Source organism: Cavia porcellus, unplaced genomic scaffold (assembly GCF_034190915.1).
Source record: "Cavia porcellus strain 051 isolate PalLab524CR breed Dunkin Hartley unplaced genomic scaffold, mCavPor4.1 scaffold_23, whole genome shotgun sequence".
Classification (NCBI taxonomy): domain Eukaryota; kingdom Metazoa; phylum Chordata; class Mammalia; order Rodentia; family Caviidae; genus Cavia; species Cavia porcellus.
Genome location: NW_026947506.1, coordinates 55,194,227 through 55,206,233, shown reverse-complemented (window position 1 = coordinate 55,206,233; position 12,007 = coordinate 55,194,227). Strand labels below are relative to the sequence as shown.

The 12,007-nt window shown below is 48.1% G+C and overlaps 2 protein-coding genes across 2 annotated transcripts; both read left to right on the top strand.

The window, feature by feature from the left end:
- Positions 1 to 3,675: 3,675 nt before the first annotated feature.
- Positions 3,676 to 6,365, top strand: Nupr2 (nuclear protein 2, transcriptional regulator). Its single transcript, XM_063233624.1, has 2 exons — positions 3,676 to 4,216; positions 4,518 to 6,365. Exon 1 carries the CDS (start codon positions 3,676 to 3,678, stop codon positions 4,120 to 4,122), a length of 447 nt encoding a protein of 148 aa, XP_063089694.1. The 3' UTR covers positions 4,123 to 4,216; positions 4,518 to 6,365.
- Positions 6,366 to 7,595: 1,230 nt separating this feature from the next.
- Positions 7,596 to 11,626, top strand: Chchd2 (coiled-coil-helix-coiled-coil-helix domain containing 2). The gene is made up of 4 exons (XM_003465762.5): positions 7,596 to 7,785; positions 9,382 to 9,643; positions 11,028 to 11,187; positions 11,379 to 11,626. The coding sequence occupies exons 1-4, from the start codon at positions 7,736 to 7,738 to the stop codon at positions 11,387 to 11,389; spliced, it is 483 nt and encodes a 160-aa protein (XP_003465810.1). The 5' UTR covers positions 7,596 to 7,735; the 3' UTR covers positions 11,390 to 11,626.
- The last annotated feature ends 381 nt before the right edge of the window (positions 11,627 to 12,007 follow it).

Sequence of the window (12,007 nt, the reverse complement as noted above, 5' to 3'; positions counted from 1 at the left end):
GGGGATTCATCCATGATCAGAGCAGCGTCTGTGCTGTGAGGAGTGGGGCGTGGTTGGAGGCAGTCACTGGGGGTGTGGCCTGGGTGTGCTTTGTCCCTGGTGGCTCCCTGCTCCCCACTTCCCAACCTCCATCAGGTGAGCAGCTCTCCTCTGCCAAACCCTTCTACCATGCCCTTCCTGCCTCGAGCGTCCACATATACACTATGGACTGAACCCTCCAAAACCTGTGCACCAAATACACCTCTCCTCCTTCAAGCTGTGGGTGACAGGTATTTGTGTTCCAGTGACAGGAAAAAGTGACCAAGACAACTGTACCTAGTAGGCCTCATGGAACTGCATGGAGAAGGGGCACTCAGATTCCCTGGCTGCTGCAGCTGGACCTTACTCTAAGCTATCTAAAAATAAGAGCCTAGGAGCTGGGGATTTAGCACCTGCCTTGCAAGCCCGCTGTCATGAGTTTGATCCCCAGGACCGATTTTTTAAAAAAAAGTCTGTGGCTGGGTGTAGTGATCCACACCTATGATCCCAGCACTCTGGGAGGCTGAGACAAGAGAACTGCAAATTTGACACCAGTCTCACCATTAAGAAGTGACTTAGCGGGGCTGGGGATTTAGCTCAGCGGCATAAGTGCCTGCCTTGCAAGCAGGCAGTCGTGAGTTCGATCCCCGGTACCGATAAAAAAAAGGAAAAAAAAAAAAAAAAAAGAAGTGACTTAGACCCTGTCTCAGAAAAAAAGGGGGGGACTAGGGATGTGGCTCTGAGTTCAATCCCCAATATATAAAGGAGAAAGAATCAGACATGATGGCTCACACCTATAGTCCTAGAACTCAGGAAGCTGAGGCAGGAGGATCCCAAATTCAGACCCAGCCTGGGCAATTTAGCAAGACCTTGTCTCAAAAATAATACAATGAAGCTGGGCATGGTGGCACATGCCTGTAATCCCAGCACTTGGGAGGCTGAGGCAGGAGGATCTTTATGAGTTCAAGATTAGCCTGGGATACAAAGTGAGCTCAAGGCCACCTTGAACTGCAGGTTGAGACCTATTTTAAATAAAAAAATAAAAAATAAAAGGCCTGAGGATGTAGCTCAGTGATCAACCAGTTGATTATGTGCAAGGCCCTGGATTTAATCTTTACTACTGTCAAAAAATACATATGTATCAGTCTGGCGACCCCAAACAGATTTCACTGGATCAGTCTGCATCTACCGCTCGGTCTTTCCTAGTAGATGGTTGTCCTTCTCCACCAAATAAAGTCTACTGAGTCTTCCTGAATCTGGGTCTTCCACTGGATGGTGACTAATGGACATAATCAAAATCCAAAATAAGGGGGCTGGGGATTTAGCTCAGTGGCATAAGCGTCTTCCTTTCAAGTGTGCAGTCGTGAGTTCAATCCCTAGTACCAATAAAAATGAAAAAGACAAAAAAAAATCCAAAATAAGGTTAATCAAGGGGCTGGGGATTTAACTCAGCAGCATAAGCACCTGGCTTGCAAGTGTGTGGTCGTGAGTTCAATCCCTGATTCCAATTAAAAAAAAAAAAAGAAGGTTAATCATGAAAAGTAGATAGAGAGGGGCTGAAGGTTTTGCTCAGCACCATAAGCACCGGCCTGGTTGCAAGTTCGATTCCAGATACAAAAAATATATAGAAATATAAAAACTTAAAGAAAGACAACAGTAGGGTATGGTGGCATTTGCCTGTAATCCTAACCCTCAGGAGGCTGAGGCAGGAGGATTGCTGCAAATCCGAGGCCAGCCTGGGCTACATATTGAGTTCAAGCCCAGTCTGAACTACAGAAAGACTCTGTCTCAAATATATATATATATATATATATATATATATATATATATATATCAAGTACTTCATGCTGTAAAAGTGAGGAAGAATATTAAAATTTCTCCTCTATGAGTTTTGAAAAAAATAAAAAATATAAACCAAAACTAAGTTTCATTTTGTCTTATGACCAATCTCTTTTAAAAATAAAAATTGAGCTGGGCATGGTGACACACACCTATAATCCCAGGCTAAGCAGGAGGACTGGCTTGAGTTGGAGGCCAAAGTTACGGAGTGTCCAGGCTTCCTAACAACTGTTCTGTTCTCTGGAGAACTAGGGTTCCTGAGAACCACACCGATAGGGTTCGGGGATGACTCTAAAGTGTGCTACAAAGCCCTGTCTCTTAAAGGACCCACACTGGCACCAAGCTTCCCAGGAGCAACCAGCTTCCCACCAGCTTCCCTCTGGGAGGCACACTGAAACCATCACCAAGTCAGGGCCCCACCTTCCTCTGTCCAGCAAGTACGCCAGCTCCCGAGGACACTGAACTTTTACTTCTTGACAACCACAAATGCAAGAATGACCTTAAGAATACACAGATTCATGTTGCATTTTTGCAGTTCTGAAGTCAGGAGTTGGGGAAACACCACACAGTTTCCCACCAAAATCAGGACAGGGTAAAAAGCACATCGTATCCAACTAGAAAAGCGATGACAATTGACAAGGACATGCTTAATAAAAACTGTCTATTTGCTGATGAAATGAAAATCCCGAAAATCGATAATGAAATGAACTCAGCAAAAAAGAACTCTTTGGTAACAGACACTAAATCAACCCCCCCAAACCATCAGCCTGTGCGATGGGAAAGCAAGAAGCTCTACACGGCCTGCAATAGGGCTGCAGAGGGCCAGGCTGGTGGACAGGAAGTGTGCAAAGGCTGAGAACAGCGCTTGCAAGGCAGCACGTAGTACTCAGTCGCTCTCCACCAGCTGCAGTTATTTCTGTAATGAGACCTAAAAATGTAAAACGTGTCATGTTTTTGCCACCTGCTTTCACAACCCAAAACTTTACTACTGAAACCTCTTGAAACTGGTTCGTCGCCATACAATAGCCTGCTATAGTAAGAGAAAGAAGATCTGTGCAAACAGGAGGGAAAAGAACACCACAGGTCACTGAGTGGACACCACTCTGCCGCTGCCACTCTGCATGAGGCCTTGGCCTCTGCCCTTTGGGCCATGAAGCTCTCCAGCATCAGTAAAAACTCCAGTCTGCCTGCTTGGCGCTGGGCACAAGGGAAGCAAAAGTGCTCACGAAATGAAATGAAGCAAGCAAGCATGATAGTTTCACCTGTAATACTAGCACTAGGGAGGCGAAGGCAGGAGGACTGCTGTGCCTTCGAGGCGTACCTAGACAACACAGTGAGTCAAAGGCCAACCTAAACCACAACAGTGAGACCCTCAAAATAAATAAATAAAATAAAAATTAAAAAATCAATTGCAGCAATGCATGGTGGCCTATGCCTATAATCCCAGCACTCTAGGGAGCCGAGGCAGGAGGATCACAAGTTCAAACCTAGCTGGACAACTCTGCAATTCAGTGAGACACTGTCTCAAAAGAAGAAATTTAGCTGGGCATGGTGGTGGATAACTATAATCCCAGGACTAGGGAGGCTGAGGCAGGAAGATCGCATGTTCGAGGACAGCCTGGGATACACAATGAGTTCAAGGTAGCGAAACCCAGCCTCAAAAAATAAAGTAAAATATAAATAAAAAAGGGATGGGATTGACTTGGTGTGAAGGGCCTGGTTCAATTTCCAATACAGCAAAGAATAAAAAGAATGATGATGATGATGCTGTAGCGGAGTTTGACAGGTATCTCTCCCAGGCCCACAGCAGGTGTCACAATGCCCAAATCGCAGGGGCCACGCCCCGCGCTGGTACTCGGTAGCGTATCTAGCCCCGCCCCCAAGGCAGGCCAATCGGAGCGCGGAGCGGGCCGAGCCCCCGCAGTTCGCACGCGGCCGGCCTGCGTGCGGGGGACCATGGAGCCCCGGCTGGGCTCTGTTGGCCCTCGCGCTCATCTCCAGGCCCGGCCGCCGCCTCCCGAGACACTTCCGCGGGCGAGCTGGGACGAGGACGCGTACGACTGCCCTGACTACTACTACCTGCGCGACTTCCCGGCCTCAGGGGCTGGGCGCAGCAAGGGTCGGACCCGGCGGGAGCAGGTCCTGCACACCAACCGGCCGGTGCCGGGCGGCCACGAGCGCAAAATCGCGCTGAAGATACTCGCGGGACTGCGCAAGCGCCGCCAGCGCCAGATGCAGCCGCGGCCGCGCACGCGCCTTGCGTGAGCACATGGAGCGCTGCCGCCCCGCCCACGCCGCCTGCCCGCTGACCCCAGAATGGGCTGCTCTGCGCTCTCAGCTTGGCGGTTGGCTGCAAGGGGTTAGGAAATGCAGATTAATTTTTCTCATTCATTCATTCATTTTTGCCTTCCCTTTGGACTTCACCCCCAGGCCTTTTTTTCATTTTTTATTTTGAGACAGTCTCGCTTAGTTGCCCTGACAGGGCTCGAACTTGCAGTCTTCCTGACTCAGCCTCCCAGAGTCTAGGAATAATAGGAATGCACTACTAAGCTCGGAGAAACATCTCTTACGATGCACCCCGATACCCCTTTAAGAATTATTTACAATGCTCATGCTCCGGCTAAAGAGAATAATTGGTGTTTGTTTCTGATTTTCTACAGGATACCCAGAGGACCCGTTAAAAGTATTTTCGCAGACTCCAGCTGTAACTGCTCCTCCATGTTGATCAACAGAACTCCATATCGCCTAAATTTACTGCTTCAGTCTTTGCTTTACAATTGTTAGTTAAGTAACGTCCAGTGGGTATGCCTTCTTAAGGTTTTTAATTAAAAGAAGACAGCACCAATGGCATTTTAGCTCTTCCGAGTTCCCTCCCACCCACCCCCGCCCCAAAATTCGGTTCCAGTCTAACAGTTGGATACTTATATATAAAGAAGTGATCACAAATCGGGAGTGGTGATGCACACATAATCTCAGCACTTGGGAGACTGAGGCAGAAAGATGACTGTGAGTTCCGGACATAATGAATTCAAGGCAGCCTGCACTATATATAGGGAGACCCTGTCTCAAGAAAAAAAAAAAATCCTTTGCTGCTCTGGAAGAAGGGAGAAATTTATGACTGACATCCAACACAAAAGGAAGTTCCACCTTTGTTCTTTCATAAACCTCACCTAATCTCCAAGACTTTCCCATGGAGCCCTTCATGAAATGCCCTGGCCAAATTTCCCTCTATTGCGATTCTGTTACCTGTAAAACCATCTCACACCAAGTATCTATCACTAAAGTACAGCCCCTGGCCTTTGCAATCAAAGGTTCCCTCTTCCTGGTGTTCACTTTGCCTTCGCAGACTTGCTTTCCCATTCAGATGTTCTCTTTAAGAGTCCTGCCCTAGGGGCTGGGGATTTAGCTCAGCAGCATAAGCGCCTATAATTGCAAGCAGGCAGTGGTGAGTTCGATCCCTGGTACCGAAAAAGACAAAAAAAATAGTCCTGCCCTATTGTGGTAGACACACAAACTCTGACCTCTTAGAGATCATGTGCCAAGTTCGTGACCCCAGAATAGCAAACAATGGATTGCAAGGGCCACGTTGTTGAGAGGAACAAAGGTTTATTGAGAGAGAGCTCCTGAGAGACAAGCGGAGGAGAGGTCCCAAAAGTCCCTTGCCGCAGAGGCTCTAAGATTTTTTTTTTTTTTGATCAAACTCATAATCTCACACCTGCCAGGCAGGCACTTAGGCCACTGAGCTAAATCTCCGATCCTCTCCAAGAATATTTTATGCAGCAAAATCACAACATGGGTCAGACTACATCCTATCTATAGGATTACAAGCATAGTCACTTAGCGAATGATGATCCACTAGTAAAGCAAGGTCCATAACAAGGCTATATGGCTAGCATCACTCGCTTATTATAGCCACATACACAGAAAAGGCTGGGATGTCCTAGTTGCTCACCTATGTGTTTGGTCCCTATCTCGGCCAACTGGACAGCTGGTGCTGATTACAGTACAATCTCAAATTGCTGCTTATCTCTAAAGGAGGCTCCCAGGCCCAGCTATTGCATCTGCATCTTGAGGCCTGGCTTTGTTTGGCTGGGCCTCTGGCCACAGAAGTGAACTGTTTTCATCTTCCACACTGACTTCCTAGGGTTCAGACCCTGTCTGCCTAATTGTTTTTGCATTTTTTAAATTTTATTGGTACATTTTAGAGTGCTGGGGATACAGCTCAGTGGCATAAGCACCTGCCTGGCAAATGCAAGGTCCTGAGTTCGATCCCCAGTACAAAAGAAAAAAAAAGTCAGCTTAGCATGTTTTAGATATACAAAACATCATAGGGAGTTTATACGTGTATGTGACATACCTTGCTTCTTTTTTCTCCCATTCCCCTCCCTCCCTTCAACCCGTCTCCCCCTCCTTATTTACAAAATTTTTTTTCCTTCTGTCTTTCCTTTTTACCCTTTCCCTTCTATTCTTTTTTGCCTATTAATTTCTCAGCTGTCTGAATTACTGCCTTGCTTTTTCATGATGTCACCACAATATCACATAAGGGTTTGTGTCTCCTGTCCTAGAAATTTAAACTCTGTGAAGGAGGCTGGGCAAAGTAGTGCACACCTGTAATCCTAGCACTTGGGAGGCTGAGGCAGGAAGATCTCTGCAAAGTTGAGGCCAAACCTGGGCTACACACTGAATTCAAGACCAGCCTGAACTACCTCGTGAAACCGTGTCTTAAAAAGACAAAAAACAACTCTATTCAGGTTTAGAATCTTGTTAATTGGGGCTGGGGATTTAGCTCAGCGGCATAAGCACCTGCCTTGCAAGCAGGCAGTCGTGAGTTCAATCCCTGGTACCGACAAAAACGAAAAAGACAAAAAAAAAAAAGAAAAAAAAAGAATCTTGTTAATTGCTGTATCTCCAGATCCTAGCAGGCTATTAGGTAAAATGTCAAATTAACAGGATATGGATTTCATCCCAACTCTGGACACAAATTCCCTAATATATGAAACAGGGTTAAAATATATAGTGTGATACATGAATGTAAGGCATTCATATTTTCTGAATTTTCACTTTTTCTTACTGGGCCCACGAACAAGAAATATTCTGTGCACGTAGAGCCTTAAAGTTAGCCCTAAAACGAATTTATTCCTCAAATTCTATAGTCGTAAAAAAAAATAGTTGTCAATGTGGTGACGCTCCCAGCACTCTGGGAGGTTGAGACAGAAAGATCATAGATTTGAGCCACCCTGGGGGCCATGCAGTGATTTACCAAGAGTTTTTTTCCACTGGAGAGTGAACCCACTGAGCTACATCCCCGGTCTTTTAAAGTACCTTAATCCTGAGAAAGATAAAGTATCTTGCCCAAGATCCGTGCAAATCAGGCCTGAGATGTGACTAATTCCCAAGGTTGCATGTGACTTATCACGTTAATATAAATATTTGAAGGAAGCAGCAGCACGCCCTTTTTTGCCCCTTTGGTTTTCTGAGACGGTCTCGCTGTGGAGTTCAGGATGTCTCAGTATGCTACCCAGGATGCCGCAGCGGGCCTTCAGCTAACGGTCTTAGGACAGAGAAGGAAAACTGGAAAGGCGTGGAGTGGGGGGGAGGTTGGCGCTGCTAGGAAAGCGCAGGAACTTCCGGTTTTCTACAGCGTTGCAGCGCCGAGGCCATAACGTCACTTCGTACGGTCAGGCGCTGCCCTTGACGCCTTGCTCTTCCAATGACCTTCAAGGCCGGCGGAGACGTAGGGCACACGGAAGAGCCCTGTCTATGCGCTGATTGGGCGAACACTAAGACCCGCCTCCCAACTTCCTCTCACCTCCTCAGAGGCTGCCAGATTCTTCGCAGAGTTTGGTGTTTGTAGACGCCGCGCAGTGGTGTATCGAGGATGCCTCGTGGAAGCAGAAGCCGCACTTCCCGCGTGCCTTCTCCGGCCAGGTGAGACCGAGCTGGGATTAGGAGTCGAAACCCGGCGTCTGGGATTTGCCGGCTGGGGACGCAGACCGGGAGGGCCAAGCGCCGCGCACGGTGACTTAGGTTGTGTTCACCTGGTGCCAGGCCTAGGGGGAGGAATTCGTGCGCGGAGCGCGCTTCCTCGCCCACACACGGGGCACGCGGCTTGTTTTCGTTTTTTGTTGTTTTGAGACGGTGTCAGTCTAATCTGGACCGACCTTGAGCTCACAAGGATTTTCCAGCCTTAGCTTCCAGAACGCTGCGACGACTGGCGTGCGCCGCCATGCCCAGCTGAGAAGGACGTTTTGTAGAGCTACGGTCTCATGCTATTTAATAGTACGTTAAAAGTGTAACCTTTTGACATATGCTTGTTATCCCAGCACTCAGAAGGAAGTTCGCTGCCAGCTCAAGGCCAGCCTGAACTACACGGCGAGACCCTGTCCCCTAAAAATAAGAATGGTGTAGAGAGATCCCGTTTTACTGACGGTGCTTCAGGGTTTTGGGGCCTTGGTGGTCTGGTGCTGGTTTTCGTAATGTTCATTGAACCTGGAGCTTTCCCACTTCGATATATCCCCTGGGCTTGTTATTTATGAAACATCTCAGAAATTGCCCTAGCCGGGCTGAAATTTGCAATCTTCCTGCCTCAGCTTCCCTGAATGCTAGAATTACGGATGTTGCCACCATGCCATTTTAAACTTCATTTTCAGCCGGGTGTGGTGGCTCACGCCTGTAATCCCAGCATTCGGGAGGCTGAGGCAGAAGGATCATTGAGAGTTCGAGACCAGCCTGGGCTACAAAGTGAGCTCAAGGCCAGCCTGAACTGCATTAGAGAGACCCTGTCTCAAAAAGACAAAAAAAAAACCCCAAAACAAAACTTCATTTTCTAGTTTGCCAAGTGAAGGAATTGGGTGGGACTATTTCACCAGATGCCTGTCTAGTTAGGGTTTGTGTAACAGGATTGCTGTTGTGCCCAGCCTGGCCCTAAGCTCCTTTTCTCAAGTGATTTCTCTCTGGGCCCCTGTGTAACTGGGGCTACTATTTCACCACGCTAGACCCTAAGGTTTTGGGGGGTTTTTTTGGCCTTTTTCCTTTTTATCGGTACCAGGGATCGAACTCACGACTGCCTGCTTGCAAGGCAAGTGCTTATGCCACTGAGTTAAATCTCCAGCCCCTGTTAATTTGTTTTTGAGACAGTTTTTGCAGTTCAGGCTGGCCTTGGCCTCACTTTGTAGCCTAGGCTGCTCGAAAGCTTGCAAAGATCTCCTGCCTCAGCCTCTTGAGTGCTGAGATTACAGGAGTGCACAACCACGGCTGCCTGGCCCTAGGGTTTTATTTTTGCGATTCTGGGATTGAACCCAAGGTGCTGTATCATTCATCTACCACCCTTTATTTTCTCTTTTGAAAAAGCATGTGAAGTTTCCCTTACCTTGGCAGTCCTCAGCCTCCTGGGAAGAGATAAAATGCACTGAATTATTTTTGGTGAAATCTTGCATAATGTGAAAAATCTGAAGTTTACTCAAGTGTACAATTTTAAGAATGAGCCGGAATAGGAGTGTCATAGTTCATCCTCTTCTTCCACAGCCGGGCCCCTCAAATGCGAGCAGCTCCCCGTCCTGTGCCCAGGCCGGCCCCAGCCGCCCAGACCCCAGTGGTGGCCCCAACGTCTGCAGTGGGCTCACCTGCTGCTGCACCCCGACAGCCGGGCCTTATGGCCCAAATGGCGACCACTGCCGCAGGCGTGGCGGTGGGCTCTGCCGTGGGGCACACGCTGGGCCATGCAATCACAGGAGGCTTCAGTGGGGGAGGCAGCGGTGAGCCCGCCAAGCCTGACATCACTTACCAGGTAAGGATGGAAAACTTAGTGGTTTGTAAATTCCTGATGCATGAGGTCTGTCCTTGTATAATGTACGCCAGTGGAAAATAGGTTATCAAGCTGGGTGTGGTAGTGCACGCCTATGATCCCGGTGCTCTGGGAGGATGAGGGTCACGAGTTCAAGCCCAGCCTAGGCCTTTTAGTGACTTAGCAAGACTCTGTCTCAAAAAAAAAAAAGCTGTGTGTGGTGGCTCACTCCTGTAATCCCAGCACTTGTGAGCCTGAGGCAGACTGGTTTGTAAGTTTGAGACCAGCCTGAGCTACAAAGTGAACCTAAGGCCAGCCTGAACTGCATAGTATGACCCTGTCTCAAAAAGACAAAAAAACAAAAAAAAGGACTGGAGATGTAGCTCAGTCCTAGGTTTTATCCCCAGACAGCAAAACAAAGAAAATCTTCCAGTATTTTGTTTCATTCAGCCAAAAGTTGTTTCCACCGAGATTTCATTGCAGATGTCGTATATTGAGAGAGCAAGATCAGGAGTTTGGTTGAACTATGTTGAGTTTGAGATGGTTACTAGACTTCTGAGTGAAGGCTTACTTTGCAGTTCTGTGAGTGTCACTACTGCATGGCTAGGAAAAAAAAAAGCATGGTTTATTTAATTATTTTGTCTTTATGAGACAGGGCCTTGTGTGTGTGTGTTTCTTTCTTTCTTTTTTTTTTTTTTTTTTTTCCTTTTTGTTTTTTATCGGTACCCGTGATCAAACTCACGACCACACACTTGCAAGGCAGGTGCTTATGCCGCTGAGCTAAATCCCCAGCCCCATGAAACAGAGTCTTGCAACCAGTTCAGGTTGGCCTTGAGCTCAGTTTTGTAGCCCATGCTGGTCTTGAACTTGCAGTGATCCTGAGGTTACAGGCATGCACCACCATGCCCAGTTTGAGTTTTCTATTGTAAGGAGCCCAAATGTGTCTTCCAGTGTATTTCTGGTGTACTTGAACCTCATCCATCTGTTTTTCCTATAATCTCATTTTGCCCCCATGAAGCTTCACTGAGTGTTTTGTTGTTGTTTGGGGTTTTTTGTTTTTAGACAGAGTCTCACTAAATTGCCCAAGCAGGGCTTGAACTTGTGATCTTACTGCCACAACCTGCCAAGTAGCTGGGATTTCAGGTGTCCATCGCTGAGCCCAGCTCTGTTTCACTTACTTAGTTTGACTTTTGTGGTGATGGAGCCCAGGCCTTTGCGCATGCTGCTGCTGCCCACCCGGCCCCACGCTTCTTGAAATGCAGGGGAACTGTGCACCTTGTTTGTGGTTTGGGTCTTTGATTCACAGCAGATTCTGGTTCACTTTTCCTGTTAACCACAAAGACTGGATGCTGCTCTGTGCTCAGCTGTAAGCCGTTTCCTTTTCTAGGAGCCTCAGGGATCCCAGCTGCAGCCTCTGAAGCAGCAGGAGACTGGTGGCCCTTGCTTATTTGAGATAAAGCAGTTTCTGGAGTGTGCACAGAACCAGCCCGACGTGAAGCTCTGCGAAGGTTTCAATGAGGTGCTGCGGCAGTGCAGGATTGCAAATGGTAGGTGACTTCCATCCCCTGCCCCACTGAACTCGGGGGTCTGGCTGGTACCAGGGTCGCCCATGTGCTTCTGGGATTCAGGGGTGGGGTGGGGTTTGAAGTCTTGGAAGCTGTCCAAAGTTGGCCAAAGAAGTCAGTGGGTGCCTGTTGACCTCCCTCCGCTGGTGCTGACAGCCCTCTTGTGTTCACAGGCCTCCTCTAAGCAGGAAGTCACCCGGAGGAACTGGGACATGGACCTGACTGGGTTACTTTAGCACAGAAATGTTAATACTAGAAGAGGAAACCATCCAGTTCCACCCTATTGCTTCAGTGCTTCAGAAAGCCTTGGAAGAGGATGTTCCAGCCATACAGATGGGCTAGATTGGGGACACATGTGCCCGTCTTAAGCAGATGTTGTGATATTAGTTAATTAGAATAAAGTGATATTTGGTGGCGGTCACGGGGTGTATGTCACACACTGGATGCACACTTCTGAAAAGGAGCACACAGTCACCTGTGTGCATCTTGGCTCATTCCTGCTGTGAGATCTGCAGCTGTCCAGGGCTATCACAGCCCCGAGGCCTCCAGTGGGTAGTGCACCCGCTTGCTGCCTCTGAAAGACTGTAGCTGCCAAGGGCCTCTAGAATTCAAGCAGGGGCAGGAAGTGTGAAATCCTGGGGGTAGGGGGTGGCTGTGGGCCTCATGTGGAGAGGAGGTCTCCCTGCTTGGAAAAAGTGCTCAGCAATGAGGATGAAGAGGAAGGTGTACCCCAGGTCACCTGATGACAGCTTCCCCTAATTCAGACAGAAGCTCCCCCTGTGTAGGTGACATGGCCTCTTGA

What these genes read in the sequence shown, in the direction of transcription:
- Nupr2 (XM_063233624.1), top strand. Translation starts at nt 3,676, where the DNA reads ATGCCCAAATCGCAGGGGCCACGCCCCGCGCTGGTACTCGGTAGCGTA.
- Chchd2 (XM_003465762.5), top strand. Translation starts at nt 7,736, where the DNA reads ATGCCTCGTGGAAGCAGAAGCCGCACTTCCCGCGTGCCTTCTCCGGCC. An exon ending in CGCGTGCCTTCTCCGGCCAG is followed by an intron (nt 7,786 to 9,381) that starts GTGAGACCGAGC and finishes CTTCTTCCACAG; the next exon opens with CCGGGCCCCTCAAATGCGAG. An exon ending in AGCCTGACATCACTTACCAG is followed by an intron (nt 9,644 to 11,027) that starts GTAAGGATGGAA and finishes TTCCTTTTCTAG; the next exon opens with GAGCCTCAGGGATCCCAGCT.